Source organism: Fringilla coelebs (assembly GCF_963513975.1).
Source record: "Fringilla coelebs genome assembly, chromosome: Z".
Lineage (NCBI taxonomy): Eukaryota > Metazoa > Chordata > Aves > Passeriformes > Fringillidae > Fringilla > Fringilla coelebs.
Genome location: NC_140031.1, coordinates 42345837 through 42372667, shown reverse-complemented (window position 1 = coordinate 42372667; position 26831 = coordinate 42345837). Strand labels below are relative to the sequence as shown.

The 26831-nt window shown below is 38.9% G+C and overlaps 1 protein-coding gene across 1 annotated transcript in view; it reads left to right on the top strand.

The window, feature by feature from the left end:
- Nucleotides 1–26831, top strand: part of ROR2 (receptor tyrosine kinase like orphan receptor 2) — a 139084-nt gene that overhangs the window by 108752 nt on the left and 3501 nt on the right. The window contains exons 5-8 of the mRNA XM_084224912.1: nt 18285–18412; nt 21795–22109; nt 23313–23558; nt 25175–25377. Coding sequence (XP_084081038.1) covers nt 18285–18412; nt 21795–22109; nt 23313–23558; nt 25175–25377 — 892 coding nt within the window. The remainder of the gene's footprint in view (nt 1–18284; nt 18413–21794; nt 22110–23312; nt 23559–25174; nt 25378–26831) is intronic.

Below are 26831 nucleotides of genomic sequence, written 5' to 3'. Positions count from 1 at the left end.
ACAATTTGCCCTTTGTAAAGCTGTACTGGCTGCCTTGGGTCAGTTTGTTGTCTTTTATATGCCGTGGGATAACTTCTAGGAGGATCTGCTTCATGATTTTTCCAGGCACACAGGAGAGGCTCACCGGTCTGTGGTTTCTCATATCTTCCTTTCTCCTCTTTTTAAAAATGGAAGACATTTTTCCTATTTTTCAGTCACCAAGGAGTTTGCCTGTCTGCCTTGACTTTTCAAATATGATGAGATTGTTTTGGCAACAACATCAGCCAGTTCCCTCAGGATTCTGGAACATATTTCATCGGGTGCCATAGACTTAGGGCTGCTCAGCTTCATCGTGATCCCAAACCTGCTCTTCTCCTAGTGGGAGGGACTTGACTCCCCCATACCCACACAGAGGATCAAGGACTTTAATGGAAAGGGTGACTGCCAGTGAAGTCATTGAATAACTCATCTTTCTCCCTATCAGTCACCACCAGTTTATCCTTCTTGCTTATCATGGGTTACATTCCCCTTGGCCTTTCTTTTCTGGCCTATGTTATACCAATAAGCCTGGGAAACAAGTTTTTCATTGATTCACTTCTGTTATAGAAAAAGTAATTAATTTTATTTCTTTGGCTTCTATTTGCTAAGTGCTTCTCCTGCACTGAGAATGAACTTGTTAATATTTCACGAATACCAACATAAATAGAACATTTCAACTGATACAGTGAAAAAAAGAATTACTTTATGACTTCCCTCAAGTGGAAGTAAATTTGGGTTCTCAAGATGTCCTTTATCCTGGATTTTCCTAGGTTTTTAATGCTTTGCTATGCAGCCTTTGCTGGTTTGGAACACTAAGTTAAAATAAAGAAGTAGCTAGGAAAAAAAAAATTTTAAAATCCATTTGGCTTATGACACTTCACAATGGGTGTTGTACCATTCGTGTTGGAAGCAGTAGTGTGCCATCATTGTTCTGGACCTGCCATTAAAAGGTGAAGAGTACACTGCTGGTAGATTATTTTCTTTTTAATATCCACTAGACTGGACAGAAACCTGAAACTTTAGAAAAACGAGGTCAGGTCAAAGGTCTAGTGAGAAGTCATGAGGGTGTTATGAGGCCCAGGACCTTTCAAGGGTTAGGGATTGCCTCATTGCATGCTTACTTCTGTTTCATTTTTTTTAAAAAATCAGTCCTTCAAATGAAATGCCATGTTTTGGTGGTAGATTTATTTTATTTTCAGAAACTGACCCTGATTTTAAAAAAATTGAATATTTTGCATAAAATCATGTGGGTCAGTTTGAAAGCCAGAAAAGAGGAAGGGTGAAAAAAGGCAAAGGAGTACCTAACTGCTTGGAAGGAGATCTCATGGAACAAAGGACTCTTTCCATTCAGTGACTGCACAGTGCAGCCTCACACTGAGCCATGCGAGAGCCATTGCTGCTGGTATTAGTGCTTCAAAAAAGACATGCTTCAGTGGAAACCTGAAACATAAAACCATTGTAACTTGGTTTAAGATTATACCCATTGAATATTAAGGGATAAGAAACATTACCTATGTAGATACCATCTAGCAGGGTATTTTTATGCAGTCCATGCTGTGGATTCCTAGAATTACTTGGCAATTAAAGATTGCCAGAGATCTCAGTCTTTGCCAAGTGTATGGGAAACATCTCTGTTGTCACTGCTGCACTTTTCCCTATGTGAGCTTTCTGAATTCTGCTTTGGATGCCAGGAGCTGAACCCTGTGCAGGAGAACTGGGTTTTTCAAGAAGCTTTGAGATGTGCCTGTTTTACTGAACTCTGACTAAATGGGTTTGCAGTTACGGGTTTGCAGCCTTTGATGCCTTTATGCTGAATGCTTAGGAAAAATAATTGAGAAGAAACCCTGCCACCAAATAGAGACAATCATTACTTTGTGGAAGAATTTTTGAGGTATCAATTATTCAGAATAAATTTGCATGTTCTTATGTCTGATTTTCAAGTATTTTGAGACAACAATTTTTTTAAGATTTGGTCCATTGAGGAAAATTGATGAAGAAACTGTAGTTAGGAAGAAACAAGTTCTTTCAAACAGTGAAAAACAGAATGTTCAAAATCAGTACTGTGGCTTTGTTAAAACTCCAGTGAGGAGGTTGGGTTCCTGAGCAATTTATTCGCCATGGTCTACATATTCCAAAGTACACCTTTTCTGTGACCTCAAAGGGAGATTTCTGCATGATGTGAGGGGCATTCATATATCTTTATGATGGGAACAAACTCATTTTCATCATGTAATGAATCTTAATGTAATTACAAGGTGGAAAAGAGAATATAAAGTCTTGGGAAAGAAGGTAGAAAGCGGTGGATCATCAAAGCACTTCACCCTCAGGTCACTTCCCTGCCCCTGACTGGGGTCTTCCAAGTAAAAGACATCGCTGAGGGGAAAAACAGTTTTGGCAAATAGGTTTGCCAAAGCTCTTTGGCAAACCAAAGGTATCTAACATCACACTAAGAAGAAAAATGCTTCCCTTACAGTCAAATAGCAGCACCATTTGTATCTTCTTCCTTTTCTTAGGTGGTGTGGCAAATTTCTTTGGTCTCAACGTAGTTTAGCCACAGATAACATTGTTAATCTTGGAAATGATACAACATTATCTTTAAATTCACATAAACACATGTTTTCTTAAAACAATAAAAGGTTGTTTCAACTCAGAAGTTACAGTGTTTATTCAGGCCCTTAAGGACCAGGTGTTTGATGATCATTCCTCCAGAATGACATGTGTGCCTTTTGTTTCATCAAAATATTCATGTGGCTGAGACAATCATATTTGAATTATGTATGTTTTTTTAAGATGCTTGTGGTAATATGTTGAAGTTACAGAATAAGCTCATACTTGTGTTTTCATTTCCTGTTTTAATCAGGGAAAAAAAAGAATTTTGTGATTAAAACACAGGACTGTAATTTCAGAGGTCTGGATTTAATTTCTGACTGTACTTCTGTCTCTGTGTGTGATTGCAGTGAGTTGTTTAACCTTTGTCTTTCCATGTTTTGTACATCAAATGGAGATGGCAGATCTTGGGAATTTTTTGCCTTCTTCTGCTATGGGATCAGATTATTTCAAAGTGTTTTGGGTACGTTCTTCTCCCCATAAAGCTTGGAATGTTATCCTGTTTTATGAGTGAGGAACTGAGGCACAGATTATCTTGGGCTGGTCTACATTAAACAGCATGTGTTTGTCTTGGCAGATTTCCTGACTCCCTGACAATCCAATTTGGGGATCTGGCTGAAACATACTGCAATTCCCTTCTAGCCCCTGTGTGTCAGTTTCCTTTTTTCTCTCAAGGCTGAGGGGGAGGCTGTATTTCACCCTTCTGTGGGTTTGGGGCTCCTTTCAGGGGATTTTGATCCACAATCTCAGATCTGCTTTTGACTTCATCATTTTAAATGTCCTTTGACAGTCCTTCAGGCCAAAACAGGAAATTTGGAGGAAGGACAGAACTAAAACCAAGGTTACACTAAATTTTTTCTCTCTTATCTATTTTAGAGTGCAATTTTTCCGTTTTTCCTCTAGTTATTTTGGATACAGCCTAGAAAGGCTCAGAAGTTTATGACATCACAAATTAACATGTAACTAAAATTTATACTCTATTCTGCCCAGAGATGTAGGGTGTACTCAGAGGAAGCTGACAGTCTATCTTGTAATAAAACCCAATTTTTTAATCTTAATGTTACTCATGCATTTCAAAAAATACTTCCCCCCCCCCTCTTTTTAAACTCCAGAACATGTGTTATTCAAGACAGAGTTACAGAGCAGTGGAAATACTGTTTTGGGTTGTTTTGCACCACACCAAATCACAGCTTCTTCCCACATGACATTGCTTCCTCAGCTTGAATCTTCCACTTAAATGCTTTCTAATCATAAGTAAGTAAATGATGAACAATCAATGTATTTTATATTATTTAGTGATAGAAGTAGAAATTCAGTGTGCTTACAGAGTTGATGAATTTTAAAAGCCAGATGTGTATTTAAACCAATATGTGTATTTAAACTAATGAACGAGTGTCTGTGTTCCTGCGACCTTTTGTCTGGGGAAACTATTACAAGTGATAGGTTTTCTTCCTTTCTGTTAGAGGAAGGGAAGAACTGAAAAAAAAGATGTTTACAGGGAAATGTAGGCAGAAAAAATACTAATAGTTTGCTTCAATCTGTTATGCTCACTAACCCATGTTGCTCAGAACCCCCCAAAAACAAAGGAAGCTAAGCATATACACAGGTGATTAAAAATAAGTCTTCATGAAAGTTTTACCTTCTTTCTGCTGTTGTATAAATCAAATGCCCTTGTGTGAATTCAAGTATAATGCAGATGCACTGCTTTACTGAGAGAGACTGGTGTCAAAGACAAAAAAGCAACTCTACAGGACTTGACCAGTATTTGGGCAAGGTTTCTAAATACCTTAGGAAGAAGTAGTATTTAGTTACATTTCTTACAGTTAAGCTAACTTAGGGTCAAATATCAGAAGCACTTGCCCACTTGTTATTAGCAGTACTGTCAAGATACTTTTAAATGGGTTAGCTCAAACATTGCACTGAATGTAATTCATTATATGTAGGGCTACAAGTATGCACTACGCCAAACAACACATACACTTTCTGTCCTAAGGGTTCTTTTCCAAAAATTTAGACCTTTAGCTTGTATATGAATATTTAAGGGAGTTGATGTTTTCTGTGGGTGAGAATTCTGTGTATTTGGAGAACCTGTTTCCTACTCTGCAGAATAGTGGGTAGGTTTTTGATAGGCAAAAAAGCCTAGGTTGTCATATCAGGGAGCTGTAAGGTGTGACTCATAAGCCGCGCAATACACGGCAAAGAGCCAGTTTACGGCTCTTTGGAAATGTGTGACCCCAACACACCCTCTTCCAGCAAATTCCAGATTGGCAGCAGGTCCTTAGGTTTTAGCAGCTCAGAAAAACAGTTTGTATTAAACTACCAAAGAAGTTGCAAGCAAAGTTAAACACTCGTTATTCCCTTTAAGGATATATGTAAATTGATATGCAAAGTAGTAATGGCCCTTGGGGTTTTGGCAAGTAGCTAGTGCAGCTGTTGGACATCCCGGATACAACCAGCAATCTTTAGTGTGTTTAGATTTTACTTCTTCCCCCTATCCCTCCCCTACTCTCATTTGTTCAGTAGCTTAAATGGCTTTCAAAGTATTTATTGTATGTCTTACAAAAGGACAGTTATATGTCCCTGAGACTTCCTGTAGGCATTTGATGCCACATTGAGTTTAATTAGAGTTCCTTAGGATGCTGAATAGCCTCTAAGTGCATACAAGGAAAGGGTGAATGTTGTAGTTAGGCACAAAGATAAAGGAACACTATTCTAATGAAAAGTAGGTAATTTAACAAAATGAGATAATGCTGGAACACCACACCATAAATCATCCTTTCATTTTTTATGGCTTTATGGTTAGATTTTTCCCTACTTTTGTATTATTATGTTCTCTATTTCAGTTTGAAAGAGCCAAAAAGCCTAGATGCAGCTAATCTAGCGTACTTGAGAAAAAGTCAAACAGATGGTATGAACCAATAATATTTGAACACTTCTATTCAAAACTAAATAGCATTAACAGTGATGAGGGAAATTGTTTTTTGAGAAGGCAAAAGAAAATTCATTAAGAAAATCTGTTCTTTTAAATCAGTATTGCTTTGTTAAGTCTAAAGTCTGAAGTATTTGAGGTACTGCTACTATAAAAGTAGTGTTGCAAGAAGCATGTGTTGTCAGCAGTTTCTCATATTCCTCAGAAAGCTTAATCTTAACTAGTAGAGGATAGAATAGAAAAGAATAATATAAAATACAGTACAATAAAGTATAATACAGTGCAATACAGCACAATAAAATACAGTAGCTCCAGTTGGCTGGTACCTACAATGATCATTTATTCCAGCTTCCTGATCACTCAGTTGACAAAAGTTAAAGGCCATTTTTAAGGCTATTGTTCAAATGCCTCCTTTTAAGGCACTGACAGGCACAGGGCACTGACCACCTCTTTAGAGAGCCTGTTTAAGTTTGACCACCCTCTTGGTAAGGAAATGTTTCCTGATGTCCATTTAGAACCTCCCTGATGCAGCTTTGAGCCATTCTCACATGCCCTGTAGCTGAAACCCAGGGAGAAGAGACCAGCACTTCCCCCTCCTCCCCTTCTCAGGAAGCCATAGAGAGCAGCGAGCTCACCCGTCAGCCTCCTTCTCTCCAAAAGCAGCCAAATCCAAAAATCTTAGCCGCTCTTCACGGTACATATCTTCCAGCCCTTCCACCAGCTCTGCTGTCCTCCTCTGGACCATTCCAGACCTTCTTCCCACCCTCCTCAGAGTGTGGGGCCCAGCGCTGCACACAGGACTCAGGGTGAGGCCGCACCAGGGCTGAATCCAGCAGGATGATCCCAATCCCAGCTGGTGCTGCTGTGTCTGCTGCACCCCGGGATGGGGTCTGCCCTCCTGGCTGCGCGGGCACACGCTGCTGGCTCACCCCGAGCTGCTGCCAGCCAGCACCCCCAGATCCCTTTTGCAGGGCTGCTTCCCAGCCATAGAGTCATTTACGTAGGAAAAGACCCTGAAGTTCATTGAGTCCAACTGTAAAATGCTACATTACATAAAGACATACTCTCAGCTCAAATATCTGCTAAATTATGCAGGAATTTGAATCTTAGAGCTAAGGCATGCTTGTAGATGTGTCATGTTGCAGAGCTGAAGCTGTAGTCACTTTTCAGGTTGGAGCTGCTGTGGTGATACTCATTTGTAGATAGCTGCAAATTAACATTTTTACACTGCACTTGGTAATTAATGTAGAAAAGACAATCTCAGTGTGCAATGAAGTTTACTTGCATATTTTCTTAATAGGGTGGAGGAATAGAGAGAAAAGTGAAAATGTAACACAAAACCAGTAGTGTCAGGATTCAGACAGTCCATCGAGAATGTGCTGTGAGTGATCATTCTTTATATACTCTGTGGTTCAGACTGACAGGTATATCAGTATATACAGGATCTCACTTTTTAAGCATTAAGAACTAAATGCTGAAATACTAAACTTGGGGAAGCATTTGTTCTCCTAATTGAGTTTGCCACATGTTTTGATTTGGGAACAGTTTATTAATGTTAAACCCAATTACATTAATTTACAGATCTGTGGTGTCGGCACAATTGCTACTCACAGAGTATCAAGCTAATGATGTTTGCATAGCATCACGGGTATGGCATCTGAAAATAAATTAATTCTGACTTCAGAATATGAGATATTTTGCTTGCAGAACCATGTAGCCGGCATCCACTATTATAATGCAGAAAGATTTAAATGCAGAAAGATTTAAATGGAAAAATGTGACAGTCAGGATTAATTGTTTATACACAGGAAAAAACAAAAGAAAAAGAGGAGAGGGGTCTTTAAAATACAGTCTGACAAACATTCAGTAAGTAACTTTAAGTACAAAGGAAGAAATGCAAGGGGGATGTTACCTTTGGGATTACATCAAGGCTGGATGAGCACCCCAGCCTCCCAGCATTTTTGGGCGACTCAGGGTACTCTTACCCCAGCTCCAGAAAAGGCAAGCTACAGAGCCAAAGTTTGTTCATTTCCATCCTCTTCCAGTGGCTAAAGCAGACGTGTGTCTGTTTATTTTTAATTTTTGAGAATTCTAGAGGCCTTTCTTGAAACTGTCATAGAATTTCCTGTGGAGAAAAAGCTAATTTTCCTAATTTGGAAAAAACCAACAAACCTATTATGTGAAGTTATGATGACACACCAAAATTATTTGATGAATTCTGGATTCCTTAGGCATGCTAGCCAGACCTTGGCCATTGGAGCCAGATGACAAGTGGATAACACTAATAATACGGCTGTCTCCAGAAGAGGAGACACATCCTTACTCATCCATTAACAGACAGAAATGGCAAGACACAGAAATTTTGCTCTGGATTTGAGGAAGACGTGTTCTCCCCTGGTGGTAGCCATGGTATGCATCCCTGCCCTGACTTTTCATTCCCCTTCCACAGCCCCTTTGCTCCTGGCCCCAACGCCATCTCCTCAAGCCAACACCTCAGTTGACCTTAGGAGACAACCATGGGTGCCAAGCAGTTTTCTCATGTCACGCACAGAGGGTGCAAAGCCTGCGGTAGACACAGTGTGGAGAATAGCAGTTGTCCTCGTAGACTGGGCTGTGAGTGCATTTAGGTGGAAATTACATAAAGGCTGGACAAATTCAGGCAGTTTTTCATGGGAAGAGACAAAGGTCTGTTCCATGTCTCATGTGTCTGCTCAACAGCAAGACAGTGTGACAGCACCACAACCAAGTGGCTGCTCCTTCTACTAGTAGTGGTTGTGTTTGGGGTTTTAATTAATTTTTTTCCAAAGAGAAATAAAATATTAAAAAATTCCCTGGCATTATTTTGTGGAGAATCTGACAATTTCCCTAAAAGTAACCAAATTTAAAAGGCAAAAAATCTCATTGGACTGTGGAAAATTTAATCTCAAATAAGTCTTACCAAAGGGAAAGTATAATAATTGTAAGATTGGGAAGTATTCACAAGCTCTAACTTTCTGCAACATTGCCTAGAATGATTTCATATTGCATCTGTAAAAAGTAGCAGAGAATTTAACAAATATTTCATATTGTCACTTAGATGTTTTTAAAGACATAATTTAAAAGATGTCAACTTTTGCAAATAGATAGAATATGCTATTTTTTCCTTAAGACTGAAAAACTGACACTTCAGTATTATATGTTCTTAAATACTTGATGTTTCTGTAGTTTGAATGCAAGTGTTCTGCAAAAGACTTTGAAGATGCACATTTCTACATATAATTATATAGCCACTTTATAGCTGATGCTGTGATCATTTTAGCTGTTTTACAAAGCTCTCTGCTATCAGATATGTAATCTCTGTGGTAACTGAAATAGAAAAGCCATCTTTGTTCTGTTTAAAAAAAAAACAGAAGAAAGAAGAAAAAAATTATGACAGTACAGTTATTTTCACTTTTTCATGTGCTCATATTCTTCCAGAAATGATCACATTTTTAATGGCATGGACACTTAAAACATTTAATAATGACTTTTGACTTTTTTTCTTTTTACAAAAATGTTCTAACTTTTTACCCTCTTATAAAAAGGCAGGAAGTACTTTGTAGAAAGCTTATATTCCTCATCATTCAAAATTATAACAGAAAAAGAAAAAAACAACCAAAATGAAAAGCTTTAAGACATTTCCATTATATTTAGTTTTTTATTATTTTTTAAATTATTCCTTTGTCCTTCTTTTAACCTTGCCTCTTCTTTGGATTTTTATAACTTGAAATTTTCAGTCATGCTTGCACAATCTTTTCTCCCAAGACTTTCTACTTCCTATCTGTCTTCTTTATATATATAATTTATATCTATATCTATATCTCAATATATATATCTCTCTCAATATATATGTGTATCAGTGGATGTAAATCAACTGAACTATAGTATAGTAAAAAATTCTTGTTTGTGCATAAAATCTGCTTCTGTACGTAAATCACAATGCATTAAGGTCCACCTGAAAATGTAAATGAGTTTTTAAAAGAAAAAAATTACCATATTGAGCTTATCTCTGGTGGCATTTAGAGAGTGGGGTGAGAATCACGCCAGACAAGGTCAGAGTGTCCTGGTGGCGGGTGGGCTGCCCTTCTCTCACTCATTCACAGTGTGAGAAGGGACCCCAACTCCCAGACCACCCCCATTTGGTGTGGTCAGATATCCCTTCCCCCACTCTCTCAGCACCACAGACATCAAAGTTCTTTTCTCCTTCTCCTGCATGGTTTTCCCATCTTCCCTCATAGCTGACATGATCTGTTAGCTCTGCCTCCCCAGTCACATCCATCCTTTGCTGAAGCCCAGGTGGAGCTGCCTGGTCCCCTGCACTGGCCCCAAGGCATGAGCAGCCCCGTTGCTGGAGCCCTCTCTGAGCTGCCCAGGATGGTCCTGCTGGGTTTTTTTTTTTGCTGCCTGATACAGCAGCACTTAGGACATTTTCAGCTGGTGGACTTTTCTAAGACCTTTTAGGTGCTTACCTATGTGTACTCGCTCGCTCAGGGTAGCATGGCAGGATGCAGATGGATAACAGCTAAGAATTTTGATTTCCTCTGTCAGCAGAGGGAAGAGGGAGCTGCTTGTTAGAGGCTCTTCAGAGAGGGTCTGTTGGCCCTGCTCACCTTCCTTGCAGATGTCAGAGAAAGACAATTTATTAGACAGTCATAACACATTGAGGGGGATAACATGCCTTGAAAAAAAGGGGTGGGGAAGAAGTCTCATAATGGCTTCTTTGGTGAGTGAGAAGGTGGAATGCTGCATGGCCAGGTTCGTGTTCCCATGTGTTGAAATTAGTTTTCTGAAGGTTTTTCTTTTCAAATTTTTACTAACCGTGGTTGTAACAGAAATGTTTCTGTTAAAAGTACCTGACACTCAGCAAAACAGATCTGCAGCCTTCCCTGGATTGCCAGCTGACTCGTGTGATTTCAAAATTTCATCCCAACATGCTAACACCTATGAAAGCAGAGGGAGAATTCACAAAAATGTCCTTTGAGTTAACTAAAAGAGAGAGTTTGTAGGCAGAAGGAAGAATGTTGCTGGCAGAATATTAGATCATCTGTTTGAAGTTCCATGTGATAATCAAGAGGATTGTGGCTGGTTATACAGCCAAGGACAATCCTCTATTTCTTACAGAAATTCAGAACATTGATGTCCTTGTTTAGTTTTGCTTCCTTGACTGTTTTATCCAGGTTATTGTAGTAAAAGCAACCCTGCCATCTATGTCTATACTTCTGTATGTGCTGTACTCGGGAACTACAACATTTTTTGGTACACTGAAAACTTTTCTAAAGATGGAAAGCAATAATAAATACCTGTAGATAATGATACCAAGAAACCACAGCAGCATGCAGAGTTATCTAATGAGTAACCTGCCACCGTTTCATGTGTTTCTTTCTCTTGTATTTGTTTGCCTGTGAGGGCTGTTTTTCATGTTGTAGGAAAAATAGTGGATGAGTGTGTGAAAGAAAGGAAGGCAACACCATTTTCCTTTGGTTTTATCCACTTAAATAATTGATCATAGTATCTTTTATCAAGGACACAGCTCAGCTAAGAGTGCTGACACTCACTTAAGGCAATGCCTGCTAAGGACACCAATTTGGGTCATGAGTCAGTGAAGGCCTGTGATTAAACCCTATTGACATTCTCTCCCTTTCTTGTCTTTAAATGATTTTTAAATATTTAGCAGCAAAAGACTCCTCCTTCCATAGTAACATTAGAATATATGTTTAAAACATTATTTGGACTATATTTTAGAGACAGACCTTGGAATCTGAGTTTTGTCTTTAAAAATATTGAGTTCATAATCCATTTTGGCAATATTTTCAGTGGCCTACATATTAGGTTGTTTAAAAGTTTACAAGTTGGTCTTTGACAAACATCTTCTCTTCAGTTTGTCACAAACACTAGTTTCATTTGTAGCTGTGTTTTTACTGATGACATTTCAATTAGTAGCTTTAAGTAGCTATAAATTGGCTTAAAATGCTCTCTCGGGTCCTATGATTAATATGAAAAAATCCATAATCTAATAGAACCAGTAGTATAAAAATCAACTGTTATTTTTTACTGATTTTAAGCATTGAATATGAAGTTTCAGTTCACACTGTATTTTTTAATAACTATTAGATAAAAATCCAAATCAAATGCAACACAATTGTTCTGTTCACTAATTGGAACTTTCAGTAAATTCTTTAAGGGATTCTGTGATGTATTACTTTTCAGATAAAAAGGACAAAATGTTTGTCCATGTTGTATGCTAAATGTAAAGGGAATCTTTCTTTTTGGGTCTGTTGTTGCACTCAATAAGCATCTGGTAACAGAAGTCATGGGCCATATCCATTGTGAGTGTAAATTGTCTTAGGTCCATTGACTTCAACTGAGCTATGACTATTTATACAAATTCCTCTGCCTGTAGCTTTTTACTTTTAACATTTAGCTCCCCTTCTTTTCTGATAGTATTTCTTACATTCCTTTAGTGCAAAGGAAAAGTTTTACTGTGTTCTAAAGTATTTTGTATTCTAAGCTCCTCTTTGAGGAGTTAAGTACATCGGTATGGATTTCCTGATATCCCAGGAGCACTGATCTTTAGACGCAGGCGAAGATGTGCAAACAATTATTTTAAGTGCCGGAAAGGTGGGTTATTTGCAGAAACCTTTGGTCAGAGGATGAAACTGTTTGTTCAGAGGATGGATACAGGTAGGGCAGCAAGCCTGTGCCCTTCTCCCATGATGTGGGTGCAGGGTAGCCTCCATTCAGGCAAGGGCCCAGGGCAGCAGTTGAGTTGTCCCTGCCACCCATTAGTTTCTTGGCTGCAGCAGGAAGGGCACAAATGTGCATGTGTGGAGTTTGGGTGTTTTATGGTTTGTGGGTTTGGGATTTTTTTGAGGTTTTCCTGTACACCTGGGTTTTTGAAACTACACTAAAACCAAAAACCTCTTTGTGTGTGTTACTGAATTTCTGGCCTGTGTTATGGCTGATGTCAGAAGCACCTGGCATTAGCACAGCCCTTCAATGGATAGTAATAGTTCAAACCATATTTTCTAGAAAAATTATGTTCTTTTTCTCCCTCAAATATTTACACCTCAATTCTATTGCCTTGAATGTCAGTAGTAAAATTTCCATTGATGATCTGTGACAATAAGAGGCCTATGAGAATGAGCAATTTTAAAGCCCATTGCTTAAAAGACAGCATTTCTTGAAATATTTTACTTCATGGTGAAACAAGAAATTGAGTACTATATTTGATATTTTCTTGAAGGCAAATATACAAATCTGGCCAGAAGGTACCAAATATTTTTTTATGGTAACATTAAGGTATAGTCACTGTTTTTGAAAGGAGGCAAATCTTATAGATGTGATATGGCACATAACAAGGGTAGTATGTTTCTTTTCTCTCAAATCTCATCTGTGGCCTGTTGGGGGAGGGAGTATTTGGGGATGTAAAATCATTTTAGCCATTGAAAAGTGATCCTCTTGTGAGTAGGCTTTGCTTCCCAACGATATGATATGATATGATATGATATGATACACATCAAGAGTAAGGGTAACGAATTATGAAGACTGTAGCTCAACATTATAAGGTGCTCTGATTTTGGGATTCAGTATAAATAAACCATGAATATATATATATATATAAATTGTAAAAAACCAGAAATCTTTTTTTTTTTTACTGCAGCCCTTTATAAGGCCCTTCCCAGTCAGAGAGATTTGCCTCTCTTTGATTAAACATAGATCCCTTATTTGGTTCTGCCTTTTAGTTTTGCAGGTCATGTAATTTCTGTGATTTATATTTATGAAGTAGCTACACACTGGGCTAAGTGAACTCATAATCTGAAATATGATGCCTGTCCTTTTTCCTCTGATCTTGCTGTCCATCATGATCATTCTCTTTACACAGCTTCTGACATTACAAGTTATAACTATCAGAAATCCTGAGACATCCTGACAAAATGAGCAACTGTATACCAAATGTTCTATTTCTCTAAAAATAGCAAATGGGGCTGACATATATAATTTGTCTTTTCCTTCATCTATCATAATCTGTGGTTTTCTGTGCATTTGTCCTTGCTTTGCCATTCTGTTTGTAATGGAACATTAGTGGGAGGTCTCAGTATTTAACAGTTCTTGATTAAAAGCTGCTTAATCCCTGGACAGCATGGAAAAGGGTCAAAGCTTCAGGTTTATTTGTTGTGGAAAAATTTATAGGAAATTTTAATTCCATTTAGTTTGCTTGTGGGAAACTTTCTTTAACAAAGTTGCTACTACTTTTTTGAAAGCTAACCTTTGGAATATCCTATTATAATCTATAAACTGGTTTATGTTGTTTACTTTGGTAAAGTGTAGGCTGAGAATATGTCTGTCCATATGACTGCTAGGGTAGGTTGGTAGGGTGTTATTAAATGAGATTTTTTTTTCAATGCATTAAATTGAAAAACTTACTCTCTCTGAGTTTTCTCAAGAACTTCTGAGTTTCTTTCTATGGCTGGTGCATGGTGCTTTGCCTCTTCTATTTTCAGAAAAATAGTTTTAACTTAGAAGTTTCTGCTGTCTTTGCAAGTAATACTTGTGGTATGCAATCAGAATAAAGGTGTCTCACTAGCAAATTAATATCTGGTACCTCTCAGTTCTGCTCTCATAATTCCCTTTGTGAATCCTTGCTAAAAATAGTTAGAGCTTCATGTGTTTTCTCTATTTCTAAGGAAAACCACAAGGTCTGCATTTACTGTGCTTTCAAGGGCACTAAATGCATACTGAAAACACGCATCAAATTCAGGTGCTTCCAAAGATGATTTAAGTACTAAGCAGAGTTTCCATGGTTGTTTTATTTTTTAATGTGACTTTTTTGTTTCATATGCCCTCTGGTCTGTTCAGCTGTGACAGTGGCAAACAATAGGTGGTGTTACAGAGATAGCATGCAGTGTATTGTGCCCAGACGTATTCTTCCTGCATTTAAAATTTTCCATGAAGAAAAGCGTCTTTGTTGCCAGTGTGTTTCCTTCTGTAGCGTTTTGTTAGGTGTCCTTTCTGTGTCATATGTGAAATTAAAGTAATGCTTAATGAGAGGGTGGGGGTAGTGATGTCCACTATGTTTTTTTCCAGGACATCTAGAAATCTCTTTATTTATTTCAGAGCAGATAGCTATCTTATGGAAGGGTTGCATGACCTCCCTCTAGAGAGATTTCTGTTCATCATACTGGGTTTTATTCCTCTTGAGAGGCACCTGGTTCATCCAGTTCTACCTTTATAGACCCAGATGTTCCTGGAAGTTATGATTTCTGACAATGGGAGGAGTAGCACTGTATGATTGAACCTGCATCTTTCTTCTACACTGCTTGCTTGGTTAATTCTCCATTTCATATGGACTTCTGCCCACAAACCTGAAGGCAGGCTGTGTTTTATGAAGTGTTGCAGTGCATGTCTGATAAAGAACTTGTAAATGCTTATCAGTGCTTGGTTTGTCAAGATGTTTCCAGACCTCGTACAAATTCCATGTTGTACATAAAAATAGTATCGATATTTTGGTTTTATTTATGTGTGACTGAGGTAGTAGGTTCTTCTGATTTTGCTTTTGATTAGAAACCCTAGTTCTTAACTGAATTGTTCTGGCAGAGGGTCACCTTGTGGGTCTGGAAAACTGATAACATTGAACCTGAAGTATGGAAATAGGGGTTTTGTCAACAGAAGGTCTGTTTAATCATATTCTTTACAATTTTATTTTTAAATCCAAACTCTGGTCAAACATGTGTCGAGTAACAGGGAGGAGAGTTCACTCAGTAAGAGAATACCTCACCTCCATTCTAACTGAGTGCTGAGAAAATTCAGTTTCCAGGTGCGCTTTGATTCAGCCTTCTAGCAAAGGTGCAAAAAAGACCAACACTTAGCATATGCTTGACACTTTTTGTAAAAAAAAAAAATTAATACTAAAAAAATGGAAGAAAATTACTGGAGAGAAACGTTAATGCTGTCTTGAAACATGCACAAACTAAAGAGCAAAGGTAAAAAAGTACTTGTGGTGGATAGCTTGTAAGATTTCTGCAAGTGGAACAAATTGAACTCTTCTGGGTTCCTTTTGTGGAGTCAGATTTCTCTTTCACCAGGGTTGTTGGTCAGAGCAGACGTTGCAGCTCAAGCAGCAGGAAATTGAAGAGTCAGAATTTCTGTCTGTTTTCAGCAGCTTTTAATTAATGCTCTGATCAGCAACTAAATTGCTGGCATGTTGTTTGGAGCATGATTCAAAGCCACACATGGTTCCAAGGGCCCCTGTTTGAACTGAATATTATACCACTCTTATGTTGTCCTATCAGACTCTCCCCAGGTTGCTTTTTGTTGCAGATTTTTTGCCATGTCCCAAGGGTACGTATAGCTGAAGGACAGAATAATCTATCAGGAGACTCTCACTGCTGCCAATTCCACAGCTGAAATCAGTTTTTTTCCTAAGAATACTAATGTAAATTTTTTCTCTCAATACCACTACTAGTGAAACCGCATTCACTGAGTTTCCTGACCTGACAAAGATGCATGTAGAATAACAGCCGTGCTTCTGTCAGAGTTAACTGACATCAGGTTACTGTTTACTTTTGCTTGTGTCCATGGTAATGGTCATATCTAGTTTAGTATAATCAGCAGTTGACTATAACATGGAAGAGGGGAGCATATGTGTGTATGTATAATATCTAAGCTGTGTTTAAAAGTCCTTGACAGAAATAAATAAACGGAGCTAAGTAAGATATCACACTGCTTTTGTCACCAAACCCATGCTGATTGGAGTATGCTTTTTTTTTTTCCATTTTGGTACTGGCAAGAGCACCCTGAACTGAGACCTGAAGTGTGAGATACAGTTTCAGTAAGATACATTGCAGACTTTGTTCTGCAGGATAGGGGCATGAATTTACTCTTTAGAAAGAGGTCAAATAGAGGTTTCATATTCATTCAGCTTCTTTTGGGAATTGCTGGCTTCCTACTGAGGTGGCTAAGGATCATAAAACAGGCACAGACAAAATGCTTTGATATTTTTGTCCCTTCAGGCATGATGCAATTGTTGCAAAATTACAGGTTTTGTTGTAAGAATGAAAGAATGTCACTGCAGGGAGTAGTTGATCCTATGACTTCTCCTTTACTTCACCCACCCTAATCAGAAGCTTACGTATCTTTGAGGAAGTAGAACTTGTTTCAGAGTTTGTAGACAAAATGTTGCTTTATGAATATTTAACAATAATAGTGTGATGGGAAATAAAGGCCATATCTGGATAACAGCTGCATGATATGCTTTACAACCATGACTTCTCAAGAATCCTGTTAAGTCGTTGTCTTTTTGGGAGGCAAGGAAGAGATGCAGCTCAAGTGGTGATTGCCGATTCCACCTTTTGGCTACATGCACAGACAGTCCTGCCCAATTTTCCACGGCCTTAGAGTAAGAAATGTTGGTAACACTTCCCTGAAGAGGTGGCTTTATCAGGGACACACCGCAGAGGAAAAATGAGAAGATTCCTAAACCAGAGTAAGGCGTCAGTGAGAGGGGCTGCAGTAGGCACAGGCAATTTTAGCTAGCTGTTGTCAGACAGAGGGTTTTCATGCTGATTTCTCACAGCTAAAGTTATGAAATTTTACATGTAGTCGCTGACAGTTTTGTCCTGCTCATGTGGTGTCTGAAGAAAGGGTGGAGGTATTTGTAAGGAAATGGGGAAAATACATGACCAGAACAGGTGTTAATATCCAAAGATAGTAAAGTACAAAGTGCAGAGGAGCACTGAAGTAATACTTCAAACGTTGCTGGCGTTGGAGAGGTATCTCAGACTTTTGAACCATTTAGTTACAAAGGCTAATCAAGTTTTTAGATGCCCTACTCTAGAGACACATTTTTTTTAGATTTTTTTAACCTATTTTGGTCCATCATGCAGTATATGGCATGATGTGAATCCATTGGGTTAGTGAATCCTAGCACAGAGGCAATGCCATGCTGGAGGAAACACATGACATACTGGATATTTTCTCTGAGAGTGCTCTCACTCTGAAGTCCCTTTTCAGTGCTCTGAGTTATATCTGCAGATTGGCTCTGTATTATTTACAGGGGCTTTGGGGATGAAGTGTTGAACCACTCAGCCTTTAGGCCAGGGCTTTTGTGCCAAAATATTTATGTTGGTGTAAGGGAGTGAAAGGCCCAAATCTTCATTGAATTGAAAACTATACTGAAATACAGGTTGAAAGAGAAATTTGGCATGGTTTTTCACTAGAGAAAAGATGAAAAGAGATTATAGCCTTGATTAGTCTTATTCCATGTTTTAATTCAAGCTTGGCAAGATCTCTTCTGCTATCCACTACAGGAAATGAAGAGAGGGAAAGAGAAGTGGGAGAAGAGAACAAACTGCCTAATTTTATGGAGTATGGCTGGATGCCAAAAATGCATGGGGATGCGTAACTAGATCTATGTTGCTGTCTCAGTCTAAAGGCTTTTTTAGGAGATTCGTCTGTCAAATTCCATTATTAGTTTATTCTTTTAAAATTAATGTTGGATTTTGTTTTCTTCTTTCTGTAATGAGCTCTATACAGGGTCCCTCATTAAGACTTCCAAGGTAAGAGAGAATTGGAGGAAAAAGCTGCACCTTGGGAATGGGACAATTTCAGGTTTACAGTATTTTGAGTTTTTCCACTTTTATAAGAATATGTTTTGTAAAAATCCATTGGCAGCAGAGAGACATCTGCATATGAAATCCTAACATGTCTTTTGCAGAGAAGATTACCATGAAGATGGGTTCTGTCAGCCATATAGGGGAATTGCGTGTGCACGAATCATTGGAAACAGAACCATTTATGTGGACTCCCTCCAGATGCAAGGGGAAATTGAAAACCGAATTACTGGTAAGCTTACACATCTCTTTAGCAGGGAGAAAGAAACATTCATAAAAGTATGCAATTCTGGTAAAAACAGTGTTATCATCCTTCTAGTTTTGTCAACCAGTGGTGAAGACATCTTTATATTAAGGTTTCAAGGGAGTGAGCCTGTTTCCCACTTGAGCAGCTAGTAAAATTTGGAGCAAGGAAGATGAGTATCTGTGGTAATATGTAAAGCTTCTTTCATGTCCTTAAGTAAAATGCCCAAGTACTGAATTTTAAGCAGCTTCTGGTTTATACTGGAGCTTTTTGCATGATGGATTCAAAAAGAAGATTTTGAGTTTTTTAAGTGGATTTGTGATATAGTGAAAAAGTACTGATCTTTCATTTTCTTGAAAAAGTGTATGGTGGCCTTTCCCTTGGGCTTCTTTCCTTTTTGCATAATTCTGGCAGAGTCTGGATTTCACATTGATTTATATAAAACAAGAGTTGACCTTCCTGTGCTTTGCCTATGTTTAATCTTTCTCTGAACATAATTTTTGAACAGAATTGCGAACATGCATCCAAAACCTTAATTATTTTTAATGGGCTGTATGTCAACATGGGTTTTCTTCACTGGATATCAGCTAGCTGATTTTAGCAGCTGTGACTCTGATGTACACAAAGTAGAGCAAGCAAAATGAACCCATGGAATAGAGCAGACTGTTTGTCATAATGTATAGCAAATTAAGTCCGTCCAGCAGGAGCTGATTTGCATCTGGCCAGATACAGCTCACTAATGGACTCTCCAACTTCAGCATAACTAATTGCCAAAAAGATTTTTAACTTCACATTTCAGCTCTAACTCCCTAAAGACATTACCTTAAAGACTCCTTGTTAATCCAGAAATCCAAGACTTTTTTTTTTCCTGTTCTTGAAATGGTGACCTGATTCTGGGACTGGTAAAATCCAGGAGCTGACATTTACTTGTGCTGTTACAACACATTCTCCTCCCACCCTTCTCCTGTACGCTGTTGTAACTTCAGCTTCTTTAACCATTATGTTATTTATTATTACATATTGATACTTTTTTTTTTCTTTTTTCACCAGCTACATAGTCTCTATGCTGTTTGGATGTTTTTCAGCAATATGGAAGCGTTTGACTGTCTGAAATGACTAAATCTGTAATTCTCTGAATTAGCTTTGTAATGTTATCTAAAAACCAAAACCAAACCCAACAACAAAAAACGGTGATATTATCCAGAAAATGTTTATTGATTGAACTGTACTTGTTTCTGGGATATGCAACATGGGCACTGATGACCTGGCTGCTGGTTTCCTGATATTACCAAATATCTGTTAGATTTCCAAAGTTAGGGTGCTGGAACTCTCTGTTCTGCAGTTGAGGAGAATTCCTGTGGAAATGTTCTCTTTCAGGAAGATGCTGAGAACTACCATATAGAGCTGCCCAGTGCCTAGCTAGGCAGTTATGACAGTCTGTTAAAAACACAGCATTTTCAAACTATATACTTTTGAAGGTCGTACCAGACATCTATGCAAAAGTACCCTGAGGATTTCATTGCATTATTGGTTCTTGTAAGCCATATTATATATAAAGCAAGTATTGTAAGACTGGGTGTTCTATACCCATATGACAAGGTACTTTCGAAATTGCAGTAACTTATCAGGTAAAGGAAATAGTTGAAAAATGCTGAATAGCTGCTGCTGAGATTTTGCTGATAGTTTTGCCCATGCTTCCTAACTGCAATTTTTGATGGTGTGTTCCAATGTGCATGGGAAGTGGGGACACCTACTGTCCAACTCCAGGAGCATTTAGCCAGGTTACATCTGTGGGGAATTTTCATTCTGGAGTTTCTTTTCCCTGCTGTACTCTTCTGAGAAATATATATTCTTTGTCTCCATGGTCCCTTGTAATTTTTGGTCCTGGCCATGTGACTGGGTGAGAACAGCAACATTTGGTTAAAAAATAATTACATTTCTGGAGAAAATTGTTAGTTGTGGCTTGGAAGACTGGAAGCCAACAATGAATAGAGCACAGACCTGATGCCTGACCTGTGGATATGTGTTTGGCTAGCAAGGTCTCAGCTGTGCTGTTTAACATCTGTTTAAAAAATAGAATATAAATCCCTGAGATGCTGGCTTTTGAACCTTCCATCAAAATAAAGATAAAATTGTAAATTGTGCACTCTTCTCTCATCATGGTCTAGATTCTGTAATGCAATGCCTTCACAAAACTTAGTGTGGGGTTTCAAACAACTGACAGTGACTACTTCAGTCCTTCAGTTTTATTTTTTCCATTTTAGTCTTTTTGACAAGCATATGTTACAACTATCCTTTGAGGCCTGATGTCTGCTTGCATGCAGTGTTCCCAGTGTGATTGATAAATAGTTGTATTCCTGCATCAATATTTTTGAATAAAAATAAGCAAAGGTGTAAACAGTCTAAAAAGCTAGAATTGCAGCTGCTTGTTACATGTTTGGTGTTCAGGAAGAGACTGTGGTACATGTGTCCACAGGAAATAGACGATTGAAAGGAGAGACCTAGACAAGAGAGAAAGACTTTATTTGTAGGTTGTAAATAGAATGCTGAATGACATTTCCTCTCTTTTTACAGTGTGAGTTGGTGGAACATGCAGTCTAGCAACTCTCACTCATAAGTGATGCTTTACTGAGGGAGTGAATGTTCCTACATTTTTAAAGGTTGATTCAGCACCAGATGTATGATGCGCACATACGTGTCTTTCCTTTGCAATGTGCAAGAAAATTTTGAGCTAAATGTTAGTGTGTAGGTGCTGAGATCTGAAGGGAAGAATTACACTCCTAACTCATTATGACATTCATCTTAATGTGATCAGCATGCTGAGACTGATTACATTAATTTTCCACAAAGCTGCTGCCTATTAGGCTTCTCATGTCTGTTTAAAACCATGTCTTCCCAAATATCAATGATACACTTCTTTTTCCTGACAAGACTTGAAAAACACTTATTTATTTATGAAAATGTCTTGAGAAAGAAGAAGTCAGGAAGAATCCTTGTTCAGATTTTATGTAATTAGGAACTTTGGAAATACATACCAGTACCTGGCAGGTGTATCTTGCCTTTGCTTTTGATGCTTTTAAGTTAAAATTAGCCAGTTGCCTGCAGTCTGAGCAATGGTAATCATTGGGTTAATTTCTGGGAACTGAGGCCTACAAGCTCTGTGCAGATGTCAGAGGGACACTGCGATGCCGGGTTTTCTTCCTGCGTTTGTCAACTCCCCTTTGCAGGAGAAATTACCTCATTTACCCGTTGCACAGGGGGCTTCCAGACCCTTAAAGAAAGAATAAAGATGTTCAAGGCAAATGACATGAAATCAAGTTTTTTCTCATGCTATGAATCAATACTTATCTATATTTTTGTTCCTCTGCAGCTGCGTTTACCATGATTGGCACTTCGACACACTTGTCTGACCAATGCTCGCAGTTTGCTATTCCTTCCTTCTGCCACTTTGTGTTTCCCCTGTGTGATGAGCGCTCTCGGACCCCTAAGCCACGGGAGCTGTGCCGGGATGAATGTGAAGTTCTGGAGAATGATCTCTGTAGGCAGGAGTACAACATTGCTCGGTCAAACCCCCTCATCTTGATGCAGCTACAGTTGCCTAAGTGTGAGGACCTGCCACGACCGGACACCTTGGAAGCCGCCAACTGCATAAGAATTGGGATCCCCGTGGAGAGACTGAGCCGATGTAAGTCTATGTGTTTCATCACTGGGAAAAAGTACAGCCTGATGCTTCTTCTGATTGAGTCTGAGGGATAATACTTTATCAGCCATTCTTTTTGTAAAGAAAGCGCTGAACTTTTGTCTTGTTAATACTGACCATAATCTTCCATTGTTGTAAGATAGAGTTAGGATGGTAAGGAAGCCTAAAGGATGCTGCTTGTGCAGCAGAATGTGTTATATCAACCACCCAGGGCTATAAAACTTTGTGTTCACCTGGCTGATTTGATGCAAATTTTCAGAGTGTTGCCTCCACCAGTGGCTCAGTCCTTGCATTTTTGGGTGAGCCTCCCCATACACCTATTTAAGAGTTTGGTTTACCTATTGATTAACTTCATATGGTTTGTTGAAGCATCACTGGAAGATTTGTCAGGGAACTAACCACCCAGTGTTCATTCTTTCTATATGGGAACCCCCAGGAATATTAGTCCTGTAAATTGAACATGGGGTGCAATTATCTTCCTTTGCCCACATGGGATGAGTGAAAACACTGATCTTGCATCCATGAATTTGTATTTACACCCAAAAGTAGAAGGGCTGTTCTGTGGTCACTAATTAACACAGTGTTTCTGACTGCTCCGTTTCATAGCGATTAATCACAACCCCCTACATAGTTCAATAGGAAAACCTGAAGAGACCAAAGATGTCTAAAGTACAATGTGTAATAAGATTATTCTGACTATCCATTGTCTGAATCCACAGTTAGCAGCAGGAGCCATGGCATAATCGTGGACATAAAAGATTAGTTCTGTGGTTTTATGGCAAGTGAGCAGTGTGAAGAAAATGGGAAGACTATGAGAAGCAAAAGTTTTCATTTTTGATATCTGGGGACTTTTCCTGAAGGGAAACTCATATCTCTGATTTACTTTAACATATCATGTTCTGTATCTAAAGGTCCATACATGCTTCTTAATCTCCATCAGAATTGAGAGTACTCATGTGTGTACCATAGAGCTGAGACATTCCAGGACACAATCCAGAAATAACTGGATGTAAAAGTACAGATATACACAGAACTGAAATTTCAAAGTGAATACCTTTCATTAGATCTCAAGATACCTAAATTTAAGTACTTGTTTGCATACATGTTCTGTGTACTGCAACTGTTTTGGTCGTGGTGTCCCTTGATTGTTTTGATTTTTCTAACATTTTCCCCAACCCTGTGTTTTAGATCATCAGTGCTACAATGGCTCTGGAGCTGACTACAGAGGGACCGTCAGTGTTACCAAGTCAGGCCACACTTGCCAACTCTGGGACTCACAGAGTCCCCACAACCATGATCTGACAAGCACACAGTTTCCAGAGCTAGGTGGAGGACATGCATATTGTCGAAATCCAGGAGGTCAAATGGATGGTCCCTGGTGTTTTACAAAGAATAAAAACGTACGCATGGAACTGTGTGACATACCTTCTTGTAGTATGTATTCTCTTTCTTTTTTCTCCTACTACTGTTCTGAATCTTGTGCAATTTTGAATGTTCCTGGTTATTACAAGTACAATTCATTTGGAAGGGTTACACTTTGATATGTTTAACTTGCAGCAACTTTGTTTTGTGTTGTAATTGTTTAATGTTTTCTGGAGAACAGAATTTGTAAGATATTCTGACATTTTTTATTATATACTGCAGGCTTAGTCTGAGGTAATAATTAATGATGATGCTGCAGTTGGTATTTTGACTTGTCAGATGACAGATTGTGCATGGGAATCACCAGTGTGTGCTTGGTTTGCTCATGCTGCTCAAGGGTACATTCTCTTGCTCTGTATGTCGTCTTGCAGGCAGCAAGGATTTTCAGATCCTATAGAGGGAGATAGAGCACCATGCCTGGTTAGAAAGAAACCATTTCAAGTGCAGAAACAGAGCAGCTTGAAGTGCATAAAGCAGATGATCTTATCAGAAAAGTCCTACACTAGCTGCTAGTGCCTCTGTACAGCGCAACTCTTTGTAAAAATGAAAAGTACAGCTCTCATAGATTGGTACTGTTCTGCTCATTTCCCTGGTGTTGGTATACATGTATAGTAGAATTCACATGTTGGTAATGGTATTTGGATATGACAGTGTCTTTGAATATGACAGTTAATACTGTGCTTTGTTAGGAAGAAAAGCATGTTTCCTGCAGCAAGATACAGATACATCATGGAAGCCATAAAAGTGGATTACATGGATCTCTAAAACTGCTCAGAACCAATATGAAATTTTTTAGTTACTTCACTTTTTTGCTGCGACATTTATAATAAATTTCTACATTGCACGTACCATAGGGTAAAGATAACACTGGGATGTGGTTGTGATGAAAGCAGTTGCCACAAATAGCAAAACTACTACAGAAAACATCCCAGGCAGTTCCAGCAAACATTTTTGACATCACTAGGCTTTCCTAAAGTCTCTAAGAATTAGGTGAAAAAATATTTTAGGAAGGTTCCAGACCTAAGTGAATTGTTGGCTCTTTCATGTCATTCTCACTCTAACATAAAAGCCCTGCAATTCTATTAAGTACTGAACAAATAATGTTTCTACCAATGAGAAGTGCAACTTATTGTATTCTGGGCAGAAGCAGCACCAGTGGAGGTAAAGAATGGGCCAAGTGTTGATGAAATGGCTGAATCTATGAGAGTGGGTCAGACTGCGTTGTTGTTCTGGGTCACATTGAGTTCACTGATTTATATATTTTGATAGAGACTGCTCACTTGTTTTTTATACCCTGAACAGGATAATGCAGTGATACCCTGGTCTGTATTCTATGGTTTCCTCAACTGGAAGTCTCAAAAATAAAGTAAAATTAATCCCATGCTGTTATGGCCACGCATTAAATGTTATCCTCATTAGTTTATGTTATCTTCATACAGCCAATTGCTATGTCCATTCAAGCTTTTTTGAAATATGTAATGGAAAATTATGAAGAAAGGGGAGAAAGTAATGTGACTTCTGTTTTCAGGGCATAGTCTACTTTGGTTGAAAATATAGTATTAATAATCATTTGTGTTACTATAAAATAGCGTAAGTATACTCACTGTAAACATTTCTGTGCTTGACAGGTCCACGTGACAACAGCAAAATGGGAATCCTCTACATCCTTGTTCCCAGCATAGCCATCCCTCTGGTGATAGCCTGCCTTTTCTTCCTGGTCTGCATGTGCAGAAACAAGCAGAAGGCATCTGCTGCTACACCACAGCGCCGCCAGCTGATGGCATCTCCCAGCCAAGACATGGAAATGCCACTCATTAATCAACACAAACAGGTGTTACACAATTTGCTTAGACCCACACGTTTTCAAAGTGCAATGATTTTCATCATCTCAGGTTGTCTGTGTTCAAATTGAGCCATGTTGTTGGGCACCTAATTTTCATAGGATGCAGGCCATCTACTTCAAGGAAAACCAGGTCTTGCACTTTGTAGGTGTCTCTAGAAATCCTGATCTTGGACAACAGCTTTCAGTACACAGTATTTAATGGCATTTGTCCTTGCCCATCAATCACCATTCTGCCTGTTGTCTCAGTGGATGGAAAAGTGGTTATTTCTGGTCCAATCTTCAGGTTGCAGCTCATTTTTGCTCCTGGTAATGATGCGACCTGTTTGCCTGTTTAAATCATGATGCACCCTAGGGTTTCTTGTTCTAATCCTTCAGCACAAGACCTCCGGTGTTCTGCTCCATTAGTGAGTTGGGCGCTGAGGTGGCATGCAACACCTTTCCAAGGCTGTGAATCACAAAGGATGGTGAAAGGAAAATGGCTTCAAACTCATGTCTACATATGTCAGCTCCTGCATAGGATTTTCTGGGTCAGCTAATTGATCTCTGCACTAAAATCCTGTTTGGAGCTAAAGTTGAATTTTTAATCACAGCATTTACAAGATGCTAGCTCTAAAAAACAACGCTTACTTTGGAAGCTGGCAACATCTGTTCAGGAAACTAAAGAGTATTTGATGAATATTACCAATTGTAACTAACTGAGATGATTTTGTGAGTTAATTGGAATATTTGAAGGAAATTTTCCAGCCCAATCTATAGGCTGTTGGACACTAAAATCAGAAATTGTTCCCAAATCACCTAAGACATCTTCCCAGCCTCCGCTGCTCCCTCATGCTGTGCTGCCCTGTGTGTGGAGCTGTGCCAGCTGCACCTCAATTGTTCAGGGACTCCTCCATCCCATGCTGGTCAGGACAGACGCATTACATCACCATCACAAACTGCCTTGCTTTCCCTTCCAGCTGCAGAGGGAGGGCTCTGGGATTTCCCACTCTTGGGTTTGCAACCTTTTTCTTCAAGTACCAGGGAGAAATTCTTTCTCATGTCTTCTTCAATTCCACCCCCATCTTTATTGAAGCTAGCTCAAGGTTCCTCAGTAGTGGTACTGTACACTGCTACCCATGGACAGGGGCCATTCCTATAGTGAAACAGAGAAGAAAGGGCATTATCTGCTACAGCAGAGCTGAAGGAGAGAGATTTTGTTCCTTTTTCTGCTGGAAAGGATGTTTCAGTTCACTCTGAGACTGCCACCTCCTCAGCCTCCTTGCTTTTCTGACAGACGTCCGCTGGACAGCTCGGGGCTGGTCTACAGGGAAAGTACAGCTGCAGTTAATAGATGTCATTGCTTGCAAGATTTACTCTGAACCCAGTATTCATTTAGCTTGCAGGAAGTGTGGCCACTCCTTTATAAAAATGATTATATCCATTATCCTGCAGTATAATTCAAT